The 21,094-nt window shown below is 42.7% G+C and overlaps 1 protein-coding gene and 1 non-coding gene across 2 annotated transcripts in view; both read right to left on the reverse strand.

Annotated features, from left to right (window-relative positions):
- Nucleotides 1-21,094, reverse strand: part of esyt1b (extended synaptotagmin-like protein 1b) — a 59,283-nt gene that overhangs the window by 26,981 nt on the left and 11,208 nt on the right. The window contains exons 5-23 of the mRNA XM_072684932.1: nucleotides 18,374-18,446; nucleotides 17,386-17,475; nucleotides 15,868-15,923; nucleotides 15,196-15,316; nucleotides 13,049-13,225; nucleotides 10,771-10,853; nucleotides 9,868-9,916; nucleotides 9,108-9,197; nucleotides 7,794-7,889; nucleotides 7,478-7,549; nucleotides 6,862-6,948; nucleotides 6,234-6,383; nucleotides 5,152-5,277; nucleotides 4,403-4,579; nucleotides 3,230-3,315; nucleotides 3,081-3,129; nucleotides 2,796-2,885; nucleotides 1,874-1,969; nucleotides 1,427-1,498 (exon numbers count right to left, since the gene is read on the reverse strand). Coding sequence (XP_072541033.1) covers nucleotides 1,427-1,498; nucleotides 1,874-1,969; nucleotides 2,796-2,885; nucleotides 3,081-3,129; nucleotides 3,230-3,315; nucleotides 4,403-4,579; nucleotides 5,152-5,277; nucleotides 6,234-6,383; nucleotides 6,862-6,948; nucleotides 7,478-7,549; nucleotides 7,794-7,889; nucleotides 9,108-9,197; nucleotides 9,868-9,916; nucleotides 10,771-10,853; nucleotides 13,049-13,225; nucleotides 15,196-15,316; nucleotides 15,868-15,923; nucleotides 17,386-17,475; nucleotides 18,374-18,446 — 1,840 coding nt within the window. The remainder of the gene's footprint in view (nucleotides 1-1,426; nucleotides 1,499-1,873; nucleotides 1,970-2,795; nucleotides 2,886-3,080; nucleotides 3,130-3,229; nucleotides 3,316-4,402; nucleotides 4,580-5,151; nucleotides 5,278-6,233; nucleotides 6,384-6,861; nucleotides 6,949-7,477; nucleotides 7,550-7,793; nucleotides 7,890-9,107; nucleotides 9,198-9,867; nucleotides 9,917-10,770; nucleotides 10,854-13,048; nucleotides 13,226-15,195; nucleotides 15,317-15,867; nucleotides 15,924-17,385; nucleotides 17,476-18,373; nucleotides 18,447-21,094) is intronic.
- LOC140560468 (U1 spliceosomal RNA) lies at nucleotides 12,805-12,963 on the reverse strand. The gene has a single exon (XR_011979970.1). It is a non-coding gene; the product is annotated as a U1 spliceosomal RNA (small nuclear RNA).

Genomic DNA, 21,094 nt, shown 5'->3' on the forward strand with positions numbered 1-21,094 from the left:
ACCAAGACAAATTCCTTGTATGGGTAACATACTTGGTGAAATAAAGAGATTCTGATTCTGATTCTGATACATTTTATGACAAAAGCAGCAAAAATATGGTAAAATTTTGGTCAAATTAGCTATAATATTAGTCACTGCATCACAGAGGAGCACAAAGTACTAAAAGTTACTTTTCAGTAACTAGCAAATTCAGCCATGTTCAGCTCCTCCTCTGCTGCGTTCTCTCTTCACTGGCTTCCTGTAGCTGCTGCCCAGGTCATCAGATTCAGAACCCTGACTCTGGTCTACAAAGCCAAGACTGGACCAGCCAGCCCCTCCGTACTTGATGGCGATGGTCAAAAGCCGATCTGTACCAAGAGCCCTTCCAGCTTCAAGTACGGCTCGGCTCGACCCGCCATCCTTTAAGATCCACGGAAGACGAGCGTCCAGACTTTTTACTGTCCAGCACCGAAGTGGAGGAACGAACTTCCCCTGGGTGTCCGAACAGCAGAGTCCAACACTCACTGTCCTCAAACCCAGACTGAAGACCCTCCTCTTCTGAGAGTACTCAGTGTGCAGAGTGTAGAGAGTGTGGAGGACTGGGTCTCCAGACTGACTTCTGTATTTAGTAGAGTCTAAGATTAGAGGATCTTCTGGAGTCTAGTCTGTATGAACTAGATAAGGGTTTTCTGAGTGACAGTGAAGCTCTGAAGGTCTGATAAAGGCCTTCAATGTAAATGTAAATTACCAATAATTTAACTCTGAATACTGTTTATTGTATTTTGAAAAAATAAACTGAATAAAAATAACAGATGTTTTAATGAAGCTGTAAAAAATGGAATATTTAACATTGTAATAACAGACCCTGATAAACAGCAACCTATCATTCTCTAATAATGTGTTAAAGACTGTTGGTAATTATGTATGATTTACATAGGCATCACAAAATGCTGTTAAATGTAAATTATTAATAATTTATTTACTGACATAAGAATAATCAATAATTATTTTAAATTGTAATCCTGAATTATACTATATAATGATAAAGTATTTGATTTCATAATTATAAAATTACTTAACTAAATATTACACTTTTATCTAGTTACACAAATGCAATTATAGACTATACTTTTTAACCATTGATGATAATTAGTCCCTTTTATGATTATATATATTTTATGACTACTATTACTTAGTACACCTTACTGCATTGATGAGAAAGACTTTGTAGTCATTTTTTTATTTGCATATGAGTGAGTAAATGGTTAATATTTAGAACGGACACATTTATTAATGTTTAAATAATAATTATGTCATTATTAAATATTATTAATAAACTAGATTATTTAGAAAATTATATTTTTGGGCCACTTTTAATTATGAAATGTTACTACATATGTTTCTGACATTTAATGTTTTGCATAGTACAGAACAGGGGTTCTCTCACCGTTGTTTTGCAGCTGGTCCCCCGCAGAACAAGTTCAGCTCCGACTTTAGGTTCCTTCCCACTCTTTTTCAACTGCACACACACACACACACACACACACACACACACACACACACACACACAGACACACACACATTTAACAAAGCAGTTCTTATAATCAGCAGATTCAGCTGGTTTCCCTCATTACAGGAGTTCACACACAGCTTTCCGCAGAATCTCCACAGAAAAGCACTGACCAACTGAATCAGGGCGCATGACCTGTATCATGCATCATGCAACACCTGTATTTGACCTGATTGCAATCAAATTCTCATCTCATAGCTATGTTCCAATATGTAGTGGAAATATACTTCCCAGAAGAGTAAATATCCTAGATTTCAGGGGAAACGCTGGCGTCTACATATTTTTGGACATAGAGTGCATCTACACTGTGACACAGGAACTCACAGGAAGGTCATGTGCAGTCTCCAGGTACACAAACAGCAGAGCCACAGCAGGTACAGCCTTGTTCAGGTACAAGCTCTTAGCCTGGTAACGCAACACCTGTAATTAAAGTATAGAAAATACCAGGATTCAAAAATGACTTCCATGAAGGAGATCCCTGCTGAGCTGCTGCACAGCTAGACTTGATGTGTAAGCACTTTGTGAGGATGGTTGGGGAGGTTGAGAAGGTTGGGGAGGTTGAGAAGGTTGGGGAGATTGAGATGGTTGGGGAGGTTGAGAAGGTTGGGGAGGATGAGAAGGTTGAGAGGTTGAGATGGCTGAGAGGTTGGGGATGGTTGAGGAGGTTGAGAAGGTTGGGGAGGTTGAGATGGTTGGGGAGGTTGGGATGGTTGGGGAGGTTGAGAAGGTTGGGGAGGGTGAGATGGTTGGGGAGGTTGGGATGGTTGGGGAGGTTGAGAAGGTTGGGGAGGATGAGAAGGTTGGGGAGGTTGAGATGGTTGAGAGGTTGGGGATGGTTGAGGAGGTTGGGGAGGTTGAGATGGTTGGGGAGGATGAGAAGGTTAGGGAGGTTGAGATGGTTGAGAGGTTGGGGATGGTTGAGGAGGTTGGGGAGGTTGAGATGGTTGGGGAGGATGAGAAGGTTGGGGAGGTTGAGATGGTTGAGAGGTTGGGGATGGTTGGGGAGGTTGGGGAGGTTGGGATGGTTGGGGAGGTTGGGGAGGTTGAGATGGTTGGGGAGGATGAGAAGGTTGGGGAGGTTGGGATGATTGGGGAGGATGAGAAGGTTGGGGAGGTTGGGATGATTGGGGAGGTTGAGATGGTTGAGGAGGTTGGGATGGATGGGGAGGTTGAGAAGGTTGGGGAGGTTGAGAAGGTTGAGAATGTTGAGGAAGTTGAGAAGGTTGGGGAGGCTTGTCCTGCTTGCCTGCTCCAGTTTGTCAGGTTGGGTCACTGTGGGCAGCCACTCCAGAGCCAGATGAACGCGGCCATGTTTCACATCATTGAGAGTAAACCACTGAGACAGAGAGAACAGTCAGTACATCCATTTCCTTTCTGTTTGAATATTCCTGTAATTCTTTAAAATAATTTCCCTTTAAACACACAGCCTCCTCAGTCTTTCTAAATGTGGAATCCTTGTATGTCGCTGGTTCGTGTGATTCCACAGTGCTCCACTGTTACCTGTTACCTGTCTTGATTCACGTAAGCTTACCTCATCGACATGCTGGGCTTTGATAATATCAGTCAGTTTAATCTTCAGCCTGGTGGATGAAGACAATATCAGACGTTAGCTGAGGGAAAACATCTACCCCTAATGTTAATGCTTAAGGTCACAGGAAAGTCATGGTGTTGGTTCAGCACCTGCCCATGAAGTCATCTTTCATGTCCATGTCTTTATCCAACACCTCTAGAGACACGTCTTGACCGGGAAGATCAGTCAGAACTACCTGAACCGAGAGAGTGAGCGAATATCAGCATCAAAAAATAAATCATTAAAAAGTAACTTATATATATTATAGTATATTGTATTATTGCATATAGTAACTGCATTTATTACATTTTTATATCTTTTAATTTTACATTTTACATTGAGTGATCAAATTAATAAGTACCAATTAATTTTACATTGTGTGATCATTCAGTTGGAGTTGGAGCTGAAATAAAATCTCATAAAAATAAATAAATAAATAAATAAATAATAGGATCATAATATGATTATTTTAATGAATCTCTTACACATTAAAATGGGCAATTTTATTTTAAATAGTCATGTCAAGTCAAGTCAAATTTATTTGTATAGCACTTTTTACAACTGTTGTCGTCACAAAGCAGCTTTACATAATTAGTACTTAAACATAATTAGTACTTAATAGCTGCTTTTTATTACCCAACAGAAAAGTTATTACACACCAAGCAATTTATTAGGAACACCTGTACAACTGGAGGGGCAGTGATGCTCAGCGGTTAGAGCTCAGGGCTATCGTTAACAGGGTTGTGGGTTTGATTCCCGGGCCCTTCACCCCCTCTACTCCCCGCTGGGGTTGGCTGCCCACTCACTGCCCCTAGTTCACTAGTGTGTGTGTGTGTGTGTGCGTGTGTGTGTGTTCACCAGCATGAATAGGTCAAATGCTGAGGACACAAATACTTGCACCTTTACCTCATGCAATTATCTAATCAGCCAATCATGTGGCAGCTGTTTTCAGCACAGCTCGAGTTTCCTCAGAATGGAGTAATAAAGGAAACGCATCCAGTGAGCAGCTGAGGTAAAGTCAACATGGGCCAGAACCTCAAAGGAGTGTTTCCAGCTTCTTAGACTGGTGTTCCTAATAAAATGCTCATTTTGCACAGAATTGTCACTCTCTGAAAATCTGCTCCAGCTGGATTTAATCCCCATTACTCACCAACCTGATGCTCTTATCCTGAGCATCTTACTGATATTACAGAGGCGGGTCAATGTGGTATTAGGAGTCCTGCCCAAGGTAGCGAACCCCTACCGAAACTGTAATTAAGCAAAGCGCATCGACAAACTCCTACCTCATACATCTCGTTCCAGGTGGGGTTGAGGTTCTCCTTGATCACATTACTCTTAAAGGTGGTGCCTCCAACATTGATAATGACATAGGGGTCACTCTTGCCCTTCACAATGCCCCCCATCAAGTTGTCCTTGGGAACCAAATTCTGTCCCTCAAGCAGGTGGATACGCAGCACCCCCTACAGGCAAAATGAAGGAAAACAAAGAAGAAAATGATCGGCTTCATTCTTTGGGACGTATTTTAGCTTCCTGTCTGAACCTGACAGAACCTACAACACTGAGAACTGCTCGGGTTCTGACATCACTTCTCAATTATTTGGGTGTGGCTCTCATTTAGACTTCAGGTTTGGGATTTAAGCTGTGTTTTAGAAGGGCTGTCAAGATCAAGAGCATAGCCAAGGTGCTGATGCTCCGCTGACTGGAACTGGAGTGCAGTGGAGCTGCAGGAGGAGAACGTCTCTCCAGAACTGCTGTGTAACGCTGCAGAACCCATAGAGTCATATTAGTGTAAAATCCTGTAGTATTACTCTACCACCTCAGCCCACATGCTGCTCCACCTTCAGATCAAGCTTCTGCAGCTCTCACACTGTCCAGAAATGCATGTATATATCTGTCCACGAGCATGATTTGTATTTACAGCTGTGGAGTAAAAGTTTCAATTACACATAATGCTGCTTTCAGTTCGATTCCCAGTTCACACCCCAATCTAGTCATTTCCAGTAAGCTAGACCGCCCTGGGCTTCCAGCTTACCTCAGTGGCAAAGCTGGGGTCAGGGCTGGTGTGTTTGGGTCGTGAAGCTCTACGCTTGGCTGCCAAGGAGTGTGGGTCACTGGAGAGGAGGGAGGAGGAAACCGCAGTTTCATCCATCCAGAGCACCTAAGAGAGAGAAGACACCAGCATTTTTTATATAAATTAATTTACAACACTAGCTGGAATAAATTATCTCTGTAAAAAATAAACAAATAAATAATTTGATTAATGAATTAATTAATGAATTTATTTTATATAGGATTTATATAATTATATATATTATTTATATATATAAATTAATTTACAACACTATCTGGAATAAATTCTTTCTGAAAAATTAATTAATTAATTTAAAAGCCACAATTTATCACCTGATAGAAATACATGTTACAGACACATCAAGCAATTTATTAGGAACACTTGTACCTGTACAACTACTTACTCATGCAATTGTCTAATCAGCCAATCATGTGACAGTAGCGCTGGTTCAAGCAGACATACCTATGCATTCAAAGTCTGAACTTGTGTTTGGAGTTTAGAGCTCTGTCAGCTCTTTATAATATTTATATGTAATCATCACTGAATATAAAATAACAGAAATTCATATTAATATTCCTTAAATATTACCTAATAAACCTCTTAAACTCTACACCAGTGGTTCCTGGGGTTTTCCCCCACTGTTATAAGCATATAGTAATCTTCAGAGGGTAATAAAAGCCAGGAGGAGAAGTTAAGTGTGATAAGTGAGGCTGATGAGTGTGCAGGTGATGCTGATGCTTAAATATCTGCTTTTTATTCATTTTTATATCAATTCATTTACATTCTGTGATCATTTCCTGTTAAATGGATCAACAGAAATGTTCCAACACTAGCTGGAAGAAAATCTCCTTATATGAACATGTATTTTTTAAATAACTACAATGTATTATTGCACGACAGCAATGAATATTATTCACATACAGCTACCCATTCACGCAATTATCTAATCAACCAATCATGTGGCAGGAGTAGTTACTAGGACAAATAAATCCAAACTTTTGAACTGTGGTGAACACTGAACATGCACTGCTGTGAGTCCGTACCCGGAGCACAGTGTTGATGTGGATGCGACTGTCTGGGCCGGACTGATTCAGATGGAACCACTCGTTTAGGCTGAGCTCAGAGGACGAGAGGAGACGAGACAGAGGGATGGACAGACTGCCCAGAGTCTGCACACGGTCATTATCCTTCACCTGAAAGAGAGAGAGAGAGAGAGAGAGAGAGATGAGATCATGGTTAAAGACTTAAGAATCACATATTATAAATGAATGACACACGACCAGTGAGAGTCTGCTAAAGCTAAAATACTGCTCACCTTAAATATCTGTATGCATGTACAGTATATATATATATATATATCCTGGACACTACTGACACAAATATGTGCATAAATACCAAAATATTATTATAGAGTACAACTATAGTAAATATTATTATACAGTTAGCAACTAGGTTGAGTTTCACCAAACACCTCCTGAACATTGAACCTAAACCTCACTTCAGTGGAGACATGCAGTAACTAAATTTTGGGAGGAGGAACACGCCTGAAGCCCCTCCTCCCAAATGTAACACCCTATAAAGTCCATCTCTACCTCGTCCACGTGTCTCAGATAAAGCTGAAGACACGGACCAATTCTACCCTCCACTGTTCTTTCAGCCACACCTGCATACCTGGATGTCAATATCCTGTTTCTGTGGATCCTGGATGAAGAACGTGAAGGCGTCTTCCCACTCGGGATTAACCGTGTTCCAGCATGTCTGAGGAGGGAAGAAGGGGAAGAGGTGGAGGAAGGAGTATTTAATGGAGATCTATAAATCTATATGATAAAGTATAGAGATATTGATTGAAGATATCAGCCATAACTGATAACAGGCTCCCGCAAATGAGGAAACGCTTAGAGGAGGGTGAGCTCCTCTTGTGGGTCTTGGTTAAATCTGAGGGATGTTTTTTCCTAGAGTTGGGAAGACCTGCAGAGCCGATCATCCATGCAATCATCTAATCAGCCGATCGTGTGGCAGCAGTGCAGCGTATATAATCCTGCAGACTCGGTCCAGCAGCTTCAGGTAATGTGCACATCAGAGCGGAGGAACCTGTGTGATCTCAGTGATTCTGAGCGTGGCGGGACTGTTGGTTCTAGACAGGCTGGTTTTGTTTTTCTGAATCGGGAGAAGCTTTATTTTCTGTTCTCTCAGCAGCTCTTACGCATAACTGCCCCGGTCCGGTACATCCCAGTGTGTGTGTGTGTGTGTGTGTGTGTGTGTGTGTGTGTGTGTGTGTGTGTCTTACTTTGCTTTCTCGTGTTACGTCCTGCACAGAGAGCTGCACCATCGGACTGGGCTCCTTATTGCCTTTCTTCATCTGAGAAAGATGCAAAAAAAAGCAATGTTTGGAAAACAACAACACAAACAACACCACCTGTAAACACAAACAACACCACCTGTAAACATCAGAGTTCTCCAACTTGGTTCTGGAGAACTCTGACCCGATAACCCCAGATCTGCTTCACTGTTCCTGCAGGAGCGTAGACGCTGGCGCGCTGCTCAGGAGTAACCACCACATTGTTAGACAGGAACACAGAGAGGGAAGTTGGGGTGTTACTCACAGGAAGAGCCTCCGCCCTGTCCAAGTACACCGCCAGGATGGCTGCAGAGGGGGGGTCTGCTGTTTTACTTAACACGGTCTCATTCCTCTTCAGAACCTGAGGGGGGGGGGAGTGAGAGAGAGAGAGAGAGAGTAAGAAAGAGGAGGGGTATATATAGAGAGGGGGTATAGAAAGATAGACAGGGGGTACAGAGAGAGGGAGGGGGGTATAGAGAGAGAGGGGGTATAGACAGAGGGGGGTTATAGAGGGGGTATAGAGAGAGGGGGGTATACAGGGGGTATAGAGAGAGGGGGGTATACAGGGCGGTATAGAGAGAGGGGGGGTATACAGGGCGGTATATAGAGAGGGAGGTATACAGGGCGGTATAGAGAGAGGGGGTACAGAGGGGGGTATAGAGAGAGGGGGGTTATAGAGGGGGGTATAGAGAGAGGGGGGTTATAGAGGGGGTATAGAGAGAGGGGGTATAGAGGGGGTATAGAGAGAGGGGGGTATACAGGGCGGTATAGAGAGAGGGGGGGTATACAGGGCGGTATATAGAGAGGGAGGTATACAGGGCGGTATAGAGAGAGGGGGGGTATACAGGGCGGTATATAGAGAGGGAGGTATACAGGGCGGTATAGAGAGAGGGAGGTATACAGGGCGGTATATAGAGAGGGAGGTATACAGGGCGGTATAGAGAGAGGGGGGGTATACAGGGCGGTATATAGAGAGGGAGGTATACAGGGCGGTATAGAGAGAGGGAGGTATACAGGGCGGTATATAGAGAGGGAGGTATACAGGGCGGTATAGAGAGAGGGGGGTATACAGGGCGGTATAGAGAGAGGGGGGTATACAGGGCGGTATAGAGAGAGGGAGGTATACAGGGCGGTATATAGAGAGGGAGGTATACAGGGCGGTATATAGAGAGGGAGGTATACAGGGCGGTATATAGAGAGGGAGGTATGCAGGGCGGTATAGAGAGAGGGGGGTATACAGGGCGGTATATAGAGAGGGGGGTATACAGGGCGGTATATAGAGAGGGAGGTATACAGGGCGGTATAGAGAGAGGGGGGTATACAGGGCGGTATATAGAGAGGGGGGTATACAGGGCGGTATATAGAGAGGGAGGTATAGAGGGGGGGTGTAGAGAGAGGGGAGGGGGGGTTAGTAAGGATAAATCAGTGAACAGTGAACATCTTTAAATCTCAAAGCCTACTTCAGAACCTCCCTTCCTCCCTCCTGTACACACATTACTGATGCCCACATGTTGACATTGTGAGTGTGTGAGTGTGTGAGTGTGTGTGTGTGTGTGTGAGAGTGTGTGTGTGTACTAACCTGCTCCAGCTTCTCTGTGTTGTCCTCTAATGTTAGCCATTCCAGTTTGAGGTGAACCCGCCCTGTCTTTACATCCTTCAGAGTGAACCACTGAGGAGGAGAGCAAACACAGAACACACACCAGTAAATCCATCAGTAAACACACACACACACACACACACACACACAAGTACACTACAGGTTACAACATTCATTAAAGTGTTTCAACCGTGGGTTTAGCCACACCTTCTTACGATAGAGGGAGAACTGGGAATGGGCAATACTACACGTCATACTGCAACCAGCCAGCAGAGGCGCTAGACCTGGGGTTGCTTCACGTCATTGCAGTTATAGGCTTTTGCCCTATTTTAGCTGTAGCTTAGCTCAGCCCTAGCCATGTCCTTGTCATTTTTGTTAGTAGCTGTTAGCAATAGTTGCTAGCCTGCAACCCTAAGTGCTTGTTTGTTTTTAGCCTTAGCATTAGCCTTTAACTGACTGCATCAGTACAGCCACTTAGATCTTGGTTCTCCTTGGTTTCTTTGGTTAGATTTGCAGACATTATGTCAGTAAACTCTGTCCCAGCGTCGGATCTCCTCTGTTTGTGCTTGCAGCTGTGATATAGGAGCTATTTGTACTTCAATATTTTTATTTTTATTATTATTATTATTATTATTATTATTATTCTACTATGTGCTGCACAACATCATAGATGCACTGTTTTAATCATAACCCTTGAAACAGTCTTTGACCACATGTCCATATCATGCAGCAGTCGTCTCACCTCATCAATCACTTTAGCGTTCCTCACTCTGCCCAAATCCATCGTAGCTCTGGACAGAAAAAAACAAGAAGGACAGAGAGGAGAGGGTCATCTCAACACGAACAGTTTGGGACAGGAGTTAAAGGAACAGTTTGGGCTGGTCGATCACTGACCGCAGACGCAGTCTATCAGTCTACTTCTGAAGATGCTAGGCTAGCATTTCTAAACAAAAACTAGACCGGTCAGCAGTCTCACCTCTATACCTGCTGTACGGCCGTACAGCCAGCTCAAGCCGATCAAGCTGGTTTAGCTGGTCCACCAGCATGATCAACCTGACCAAGCCAGACAACCAACCATGCTGACCAACCAGCATGACCAGCATCACCAAGGTGGTCAAAAAGTATGACCACATTGGCGGACCAGCAAGACCAAGCTGGTTGAACAGCATGACCAGTATGACCAGACTAGTGAACCAGCATGAGCAAGCTGGTCAACCAGCATGACCATTATAAGCAAGCTGGTCAACCAGCATAACCATTGTGACCAAGCTGGTCAACTAGCATGACCAGTATGACCAGACTGGTCAACCAGCATGAGCAAGCTGGTCAACCAGCATGACCATTATGAGCAAGCTGGTCAACCAGCATAACCTTTGTGACCAAACTGGTCAATCAGCATGGCCAGCAAGACCACGCTCGTGGACCAGTATGACCACACTGGTGGACCAGCATGACCGTCATCTCAAAGCTGGTAAACCAGCAGACCAGCATGACCATGGTGGTCAATCAGCATGACTAACCGACAGTTTCTCATTAACAAATAATGAGCATGAGCTCGAACTTCTGGACATCACAGTGGAAGGGCTGAAGGCGGACTGAGAGGAGAGCGGGATGACCAGCATGAAAGACTGAATGATGATGGTACCTGCCCAGGAAGTCATCCTGGTCTGGATCTTTGTCATAAACCTCCACCTCCAACTCCTGACCAGGCACCTCATGAACGATGACCTGACACCACACACACACACACACACAACACACACAAAAACACACACACACACAAAACACATGTACACACAGTCACAGACAAACACAGCACCAGTCACATAAGACAGAACCCGATGCTATGGATGAATCCGTCAGTAACGGGTCAATGGCTCGGATGGTTTCTTAGGACTGTAGGGGCGTAACGATTTGGACTAACACCCCCCCCCCCTCTCCCCCCACCCATCACAGCACACATCCCCTCCGCTCATTTCCCTAACTGCCGCCGGGCAACCAACCAACGTGCCTGGAGGGAAACGCCGCATACCCGGCTCGGACGCACCAGCCCCCAGACGGCAGTGCCAGCCAGCACTGCAGCAAAGCAAGGGGGTGGGGGGGGCGCCATCTACACAGCCTAGAGAGAGTAAGGCCAATTGTGCTTTCTCGGGGCGTCAGCTGGCGATGGCAAGCAGCACGACCGGGATTCAAACCAGAGATTAGTAAATTCATTTTTTTTCTCATTAAATTGTTAATTAACGTCAGTGTGTCACAGCAGGGGTGTCCAGTCCCGGTTCTGGAGGTCTGTTGTTTAGCACGGTTCTCCTACTCAAACACCTCCTCCAAACCTGCAGGTGAGTTTGAGCAGGGAGGTCACTACACTGTGCTGGTCAGTGGTCCTCCAGGACAAATATTATGGATCATTGAATTTCGTTGCATATTTTAAACACTAACAATTTGCTGCACTTCATCCAGTGAAACAGCCACAGAACGCACAGAAACAGCATTGTGGGTATCACAGTAACAGTCACGTAGCAACATAGCAAGAATAACCAAAAGCTGTTAGCCACATGCTAACATGTTAGCCTCGTGGCAATACAAAACACACGTTAGGATACGTGTGCGATGCACTAGAATACGACCTTCTGTTTCGTTACACCCCTACAACGTGTCCCTACACTAAGAGCACATGTACAACAACAACAGTAACGAGGGACGCAGTGATATCAGAATCATACTGAGAACGGAAAAATAAAAAGATAAACATAAAAATAGTGGAAAATGATCAGCATCAGACAGGTGTTTAGAAGTGTGTGATCAAATAGATCTTATATATATAAGATTAAAAGAGAAAAATAAATATTGAAAAAAAATACATAGGATAAAATATGTATGAATATAAAAATATATAAAGCTTAAAACCGGATGAAAGTGAAAAAAAACTCTGATAATGAGTATATAAAGATAAAAATATAGAATTAAATAAAAAAAAATAATATACATAGATAAACAAAATATTTGGATGTATTAGAATATATAAATTAATATATATATAAATTAATATATTTAATTAATTTCATTTCATGTATAGGCACTAATCTATAAATAATTAATCAATTAAATAATCTATAAATAAATGCAATAAAATTAATGGAATTAATTAATTCATTCATTTCTATATATTTTAATGCATTTAATTAATTACATTGTATTTATGAGCACTAATCTATTAATAAATGTTACATTTCTCTGTTATGTTAATGTAATGTTAAATTTAATGTAAATTTAGTCAGATTTATTATTTAATTATAGAAATGATTAGGAATCAATATCAGCCCAGAATTCCCATATCAGTGCCTCCCTCATAACGATTAATATTGATAAAGGATAAAATAAAGGATAAAAAGGATAAAGGTGCACGTATTCGTCACTGTACAGTGTGGACTGTACAGCGAAATGTGTCCTCCGCATTTAACCCATCTGGTAGTGAACACACTCACACACACACACGTGTTAGGGGCAGTGAGTACACACACACACCCAGAGCGGTGGGCAGCCAACTCCAGCGCCCGGGGAGCAGAGAGGGTAAAGGGCCTTGCTCAAGGGCCCAACAGTGGCAGCTTGCCGAGCCCGGGAATCGAACCCACAACCCTGTTATCGATATCCCGGCGCTCTAACCGCTGAGCCACCACTGCCCCAGAGCGCGAACGCAGTCCCCCACTACCAGAAATTATGCAGTCGAGATTCCCACATTTGGGGAATTCGCAGGGGTCAGCACAACCGGAGTGCAATGGTTGAGCCTCACCCTGGGTGAACCACCTTCTTGATCATAGTATCTCCCCTGCCAGGTAAGTATTGATCTATCTCGCCTGTTTCCTCACATCTACCTTGCTGTTTAGGACAGAGATGATTAAGTGTGTGTGTGTGTGTGTGTGACTCACCTCGTACATCTCCTCCCACTTTGGGCTGAGGGTGTTGTCTTTGTGGCGGGATTTAAAGGTTTGCGGCCCCACCCTGATCACAGCATAGGGGTCAGACATGCCTGCCATCACACCCTTCACATAGTTATCCGTCGCAGCCAAGTTATCAGCCTCCAGCAGGTGAATCCGCACCACTCCCTGAAACACACACACACACACACACACACACACACACTCCGTTATCATACATGCAAATTCACTATGTCACTTATAGGAGGGGGGGGGGACTTCTGATGGGGATCCCTCCTTTTTGCCAAACACTGAACAGCTGTTCACAAACCGGGAACCTCAAACACTCCTTCACAAGAACCTCCAGCAGAACCAAAGAAAAGAGCTGGAAAACGGGCCAAAATCCCTAAACCCCAAAATAATAAATAAATAAATAAATAAAAATAATAAATAAAGACAAAAATTAACACATTATAAATAAACACTATAAATAAACACTATCAATAACACTATAAAATAAGCACTATAAATAAACACTATCAATAACACTATAAATAAACACACTTTAAAATAAGCACTATAAATAAACACTATCAATAACACTATAAAATAAACACTATAAATAAACACACTATAAAATAAGCACTATAAATAAACACTATCAATAACACTATAAAATAGACACTGTAAATAAATACTAATAAAATAAATAAAAAAAAAATCATTTAGAACAAAGAGAGAAAAACTTGAAAACATATATATGTACATATATATATAAATTATATGATTATAGTAAAGTGGCAATAACTGGGATAAATATGGGAACTTATGAATGTATTATTATTATTTATTACACCGAAGTTATTGCACACATTCAGTTGAATTACAGTACTATTATTATTGCACAATAAAAGTACTGTATTGTATAATTTGAGTACTGCACAGCTGAACCGGAGCGTCACACACTGAGGGAGGAGTTATAGAGTTTGATGGGTAGGAATGACCTCCTGTGCGCTCTGTGGTGCATTTCGGTGGAATAAGTCTTGCACTGAATGTGCTCCTGTGTTCAGCTACAATCTCTTCAGCTAGAAAACCATTTTTATGTAAAATAGGAAAATTTAAAAGACAGAAAAATAGAAATGGAATAAAATAAAACATTTAAAAATGCAAGAATGCAGGCAGCACCAACAGCAAACACATCTGGTCTTAACACTCCTCTTAAATGTGCAGAGATAATCAAGAACCCTCCGGCCGTCAGGAAGACGGTTCCCTAATGCTGTAAGAGGGGAAAAGCCATCTCTCCACTTTCCACAAGCAGAGCAGCCAGCGTGTTCCTCAGTTCTCATGTTTCTATATAGAACCACGGTGCTCACTGCGAGAGCTGAGCATCCGTCATATGATACCTCACAAGTGGCAATCATAGGGGGCCAAGCACTGCTCACTGTTAGGAAGCCTGTAGAGCACCAAGGATGGGCAGTGTTGTATCTAAATAATTCCACAGTGACTGTACCTCTATATAACAGTCTCAGGGTGCAGCATAATTGTGTTATAATGTTATAATTACGTTATCATAACTATTACGTCCCCTCTGAAGGACGCCAATTAAAATTCAAGTCATGTCCATGAGACCCAATATTTATAATATCAAATCAAATGTATTTATATAGCTTTTTATATCTGGTGGTGTTACAAAGCAGCTTTACGGAATCAGTAAATAGTAAAAAGACAAGAAATCAACAACATAAGAAGATAACATAACATAATCTAACCAGGACTCACAGGGGGGACCCGACCCATCCTCCTATTATCAGAACGAATTATAATTTATTAATAAAAATCATCGAACCACCGCGTAAGACTGTTGTACTGCTCAGGTCTGCAAAATAATCCCAATATCACCATATAATAATCATAATAATCATGGTATAGTGTCATTTATATATAGTAGTAATGATAGTTAATGGTGGTAATATCAGTAGATACATACTGGCTCCAGAACAGTGAGAAGTGCTTGGACCCCGATGATTACCGCTTGTGATGTAACCCCCCAGCAGGGGTTTGGTTTCTTAGCTTTTCACCCTTTTCACTAATCATGAGTGCATATATGTGTGTGTGCATGCATGTGCGTATGCGTGTGTGTGTGTGAGAGTGTGTGTTACCCTAGGTAGAGGGGAGCGCAGCTGTGCGACATGCAGATCTGGAACGAGGGGAACCGTGAGGCGATTAGGCAGCACCAGGTAGGCGGCGATGGCGTCCATTATCATAGTGTCGGACTTCACACTGAGGAGAGAGAAAAGTTAAGACCCGTCTGAACTACACTACATGTCCAAAAGTAAGTGGACACCTGCTCCTTTAGCATTTATTTTGGAATTAAGGGTATTAATAGGGAGTTCTTCATTCGCTGCAGAAACAGCCTCTACGCTTCTGGGAAGGCTTCACACTAGATGCTGGAACATTACTGAGGAGGATTTCATTTCGTTTCCCCTGGGAAAGCATCGGTGAGGTAATGGCCAATGTGACCTTAGGCTCACAGCTGCCCTAGGGCGTCCCATTCTATTGGTCTATTGATCACCAGTGTCAGTAGCTGAATTTATTAATAAATTAGAAGGTATGTCTGAATACTTTTGGACATATAATAACAGTGTACTTGTATATGTGACTCATCCAGCAGTAGACAGCTGATAATCGCTGTGTGCACTCATAGCATTTGGGGTTACAGTGCAGCTTGAACAGCTGCATGAACCGATCGCACGTAAAACACACATGTAAACACACATGTAACCCAGTCAGAAAGCATCCAAAGTCCAACCTTCTTATTTAACGAAACTCACTTGAGCCCGGGGATGTCAAGCAGGTTGGTTAGGCCAGTCCAGTTAATGGTCAGTTTCTATTGTAGAGGGGGAAGAGAAGACAGGTTGGTGAGTGAGAAAAGAAGAGAATCTGATTTGGTGAGAAATGGTTTATCACAGAGCCCCTGCCTTAAGACTTCTATGTTATTTAATGCTGATGATGATAAAAAAGGGATAAATCCAATAAATACAAATAATGAAAGTGTCCAGAGAACCATTACAGACACAGCAGACTGCCTGCTTCTCTACCACAACTAGATTTATTCAATTAAAAATGGGTTTTAGGCCCAAATCGTCTCAAATCTGTGGTAAAACAGTGTCTCAGACTTCAGGATGCTTATTTCTAACCATTAGGTGGAGTAACTTTCTGTGAAGGAGCTTTTAGAGGCATTCTTTAGACGTCTGGGTCGGTTCACCATCGCTGTGACTCTCCTGAATGGGACGTTTCACACCACACCCGCTCTGAATTACATATATTTTTAACATTATAATAATAATAATAACAACATTATAATAACGATAGCATTATAATAATAATAATTTTTATATATACATTTTATCTAAATATTTTTTATAGGCGCCTTTCATAAAATCAAAGCAAAAAACACAACAAAAAAATAATACAACTGTTGAATGTATGTTTTTGTCCATTTTGTTGCATTGCTTAGCAGAAATTGTATAATTAACATACATACATACATATTACATAATTAATTGCATAGTAATAAACTGCATTTCCACACAGTTTTCTTTCTGTCCTATTCTGCTACACAACAAAAAATGTAAAAATATATGTTTTAGACCCAAAATCTCTACTAATAAATGCTCTGTGTCTCTGTAATGATGACCCAGGAGGGTTTAATCCCAATTTTTAACTGTTTAGAAGTGTTTATCGCTGCTGTCCAATTAAAACCATGGATCTCCATTTTCGCCCATTTGTAGTTTTCTACAGGGTTTGAACCCTGTAGCTGCTTCTGTACACTGTGTAAGTCCTTCTGGATGAATGGGCCAATAGAAATGCTCTAAATTAATTATTTTACATTGACTTCCATTCAGAGAGCAGAACATGATTGCCTTCTCCTGTAAAGTCACCATTCAGCGACTTTATCACTTTATCACTACCAGCAGATACGGACACAACATATTTGATTACCAAACCCACTAGTGATGGTAAAATAGTGAATAGAGAATCTCCACTAATGCAGTTTTTCTTTAAGGACTACTTTCTGTAGCCGCACTACACCCTGCAGCATGTATCCCTCCACCATTTTAATGATCTGGTTCTGGTAGAACAGTGTCTCAGGCATCAGGCAGCGTCTTCATCACCATTAGGTGAAGAACTTTCTGTGAGGAGCTTTTAGAGGTTGATTTAATACCGCTGCAATAGTAGGGGTGTCCAAACCTTTGCATACGACTGTAGGAGTGTAAAAAAATAAGAGGGAACTAAAATAAACGACGTAAGAAGTAAATGAGGAGGCGACTGAGCGCTCAGAGACTCACCGGCCTGCGGATGAAGAACATGGTCACTGCTCCCACTATGGGCACGTTCCCAATTAAAGGCTCCAGTATCACCCTCATCATCCCATGGAGCTGAAAGAGACACAGTCAGAGAAAACACCTCAACATGTAGGCAACTGTGCTCAGGCATGACAGCCCAGTGTATAGTACTGTACAGCATGCAGGAGTTCATTTGAATAAAACACACCATCATTTGCATAAAATTTAAGTAAAAGATTTAGATTTTTTATCCAATCAGAACAGCGGGATCTGGGTCCAACACTGCCATCTAGTGGTCAAGGTTTAAACACCACACTAAATGAACCACTGTCTGCCACCAATCTCTACATCTAAACCACTCATTAATAATCAATACTGTGTTTCTGAGAATCAATACAGTACTGCAAATCATGGACAAAAGTATTGGGACACCTGCTCATTCATTGTTTCTTCTGAAATCAAAGGTATTAAAAAAAGAGCTGATCCTGCTTTTGCTGGAGTAACTGTCTCTACTGTCCAGGGAGGAGACTTTCTACTAGATTTTGGAGGAGGAGCATTGCTGTGAGGATTTGATTGATTGAATTCAGCAACAAGAGCGTTAATGAGGTCAGGATATTGGATCATGTCCAACATCCACCACCATCATTCCAGAGAACACAGTTCCTCCACTGCTCCACAGCTCCTCAATGCTGGGGGGCTTTATACCCCTCTACTAGCCCACGCCTGGCATTATTAGGCAGCATGGAGCCAATAGGGTCATGATGTTGATCTACTATTCTATTGGCAGTACTTCTCTACAAGGATCAGACAAGCTGTGTGTGTGCATTTGCACATCTGTGTCAGCAGTGGGTGCAACCTAAAGTAGCTGAATGCATTCATTAGAAGGGGTGTCCACAAATATTTGGACGTAGAGTGTGTTATGGTGTTGGTACATAGTAATTAGGTCAGTAACAGCTGTTGGTAAAAACAGAGAGATCAACACTGAACTGACCTGAATTCCCTTCACTCCAGCCTTACAGAAATACCTCTTCACCTCCACGTTTATCTCCACGTCTCCCACATAGCTGCACAAACCAGAGGAGAGACAGGGTTAGAAATCCGACTAGGCTCATTTTCCAAACGAGGTCATATGGTTAGGTCACAGATGTTCCTTGGCTATAACATGAACAGGATTTTGTCTTAGGCCCATACTCATGCAAAGTGGAAATGGATTTGGCCAGTCTGGAAGCTGATCTCTGCCTCTGTGAGGTATCACACCCATGTCAGGGACCCTCCCGGGCTGCTTGCTAGCTGCTAGAACAAATGGCCATCTGCTGTTAGCAGAGCCTCCTCCCCCACAGGCTGATCAAAGGCCTGTAGAGGACATTCACTCCTCTACTGCTTTGCTAGCTGCTGAGTGACAGGACAAGTGTAGCCATGTGTAGCCTTTTATTCACGGTTTTATATGGAATAATAAACGATGATGATGGGAAAATAGAGGCACATCTAGGACCTAATACCTTCTCCTTTGGGACTATTTTGCTTCACAATGCCCTGCATGTATCCCTCCACCATACTAAATACTATTTATACCCAAAACACAGAGGCACCAGGCAGTGTCTTCATAAGCATTAGGTGTAATAGTGTCCTGTGAGGGAGCTTTTAGAGCTTCAGACGTCTGCTTCCGTTCACCACCACTTCATTATGTTGATACCGGCAGGGAGCAGCCAGACAGAGGCTGCCTTTAAAAGCATGTGTCAAGAGTCGAGAGTCGTAATCCCAGTACATTACCGGCAGGGATCATGTAAACAGAAGCCGATACATTACCGTAACAGCAGTCAAGCTTTCAGTGGAGCAGAGAAAGCATTGTTATATGAATGTTGTAAGATTATATAACTCTCTTCTGGCTGGTGTACCATCAGGCCCCTGCAACCTATCCAGAATTACTAAGTTTCTAAGTTCAGCCATGTTCAGCTCCTCCTCTGCTGCGTTCTCTCTTCACTGGCTTCCTGTAGCTGCTGCCCAGGTCATCAGATTCAACCCCCTGACTCTGGTCTACAAAGCCAAGACTGGACCAGCCAGCCCCTTCGTACCTGATGGCGATGGTCAAAAGCTGATCTGCACCGAGAGCCCTTCCAGCTTCAAGTACGGTGTCGGTAGGATACATTTGTTGTTCTTCTGGCAGAGAGTTTTGCTTGTTTCAAGCATAATTTGTCAGCAAAAGCTAAATGATCTGTTATTTGTTGACGTGGGCAAAGGCTTCTAGTAGATAAAAGCATTATAATTATAATTATAATTATAATATTAGTACATTTTCCTTGGACTCTGACGCGGGTTGGAACAACTGAAAGAACAAACCGGTCTGCACTAATTTAGTCCAAAAATAGGCCAAATAATTACTTTAACAGCTGTACAAAATTCCTGATGAAGTGTTTCACCAAGCAGTCTGAGGAACATTCTGTTCCAGCGTATTCAGGTTATATTAAAGAGCCCATATCCTGCTGTTCTCCTTCTATTATAATTTTCCACTCATGAAGTTTGTGGGGCATCATATTACAAAACCAGTCAGCATTCATTTTTACACACTTTACAACTTCTTCTCTTTTTCCTCTGGAATAAAAGCACCTTAAACCAGCAGCTTCAGGATCATGCTGATGCTCCACTGACTGGAACAGGGAGAACTAACAGGGCGTCTCCATCATTCCCACTCCGGGCCGGAGCGCTACTGCTGCAACTGCACTATGGAGGTTTGGTGGTGGAGCTGCAGGAGGAGAACCTCTCTCCAGAACTGCTGTGTAACGCTGCAGAACCCATAGAGTCATATTAGTGTAAAATCCTGTAGTGTTACTCTACCACCCCAGCCCACATGCTGCTCCACCTTCAGATCAAGCTTCTGCAGCCCTCACACTGTCCAGAAATGCATGTGTAAAAAAAGCTGTCCATGAGGGGGCGCTCAAAGCGTGATTTGTATTTACTGCAGTGGGTAGAAAGTGAATAATCTCCACAACTGTAGGGGTGGCCAGGAGTAAAAACTACCAATTCTCACATAATGCTGCTTTAACCAGGTATATGTAAATTAGTTCTGTTCTGATTGGCTGTGACTTGTTCAGAGCAGAATCATTCCTGAGAACAACAGTATGTTTACATATTACTTCAAACATCTTTATATATTTAAAGCAGCACTATGCTCATGTGCTCCCTCTATAGGTGGGGAGTGTAATTCACTTTTTACTTCACCGCTGTAAATACAAATCACGCTTCAAGCGCCCCCTCATGGACAGCTGTACACATAAAGTTCAAAGCAGCATTTTGTAGAGATTTGGTATTCTTATGCTCCAGGGCCCTCCCTACAGGTGAGGAGTGTAATTTACTTGTAGTCTCTCCACTGGCGTTCCACAAGGCTCGGTTCTTGGTCCTCTTCTTTTCTCACTCTACACTCGCTCTCTTGGTAAAGTGATATCCTCTCATGGATTCTCTTACCACTGTTACGCCGATGACACTCAACTCATGCTCTCTTTCCCACCGTCTGACACACAGGTTTCTGCCCGTATCTCAGCATGCCTCGCCGACGTCTCTTCTTGGATGACTGCTCACCACCTCAAACTCAACCCCAGCAAGACGGAGCTGCTGTACATCCCGGGAACTGCTGGACCAAAAAACGATCTTGCCATCACCTTTGAGAACTCACTGGTCACTCCTTCTACAGAAGCTGGAAGCCTTGGTGTAGTCATGG

Source organism: Salminus brasiliensis, chromosome 7 (assembly GCF_030463535.1).
Source record: "Salminus brasiliensis chromosome 7, fSalBra1.hap2, whole genome shotgun sequence".
In the NCBI taxonomy this organism is placed as follows: domain Eukaryota; kingdom Metazoa; phylum Chordata; class Actinopteri; order Characiformes; family Bryconidae; genus Salminus; species Salminus brasiliensis.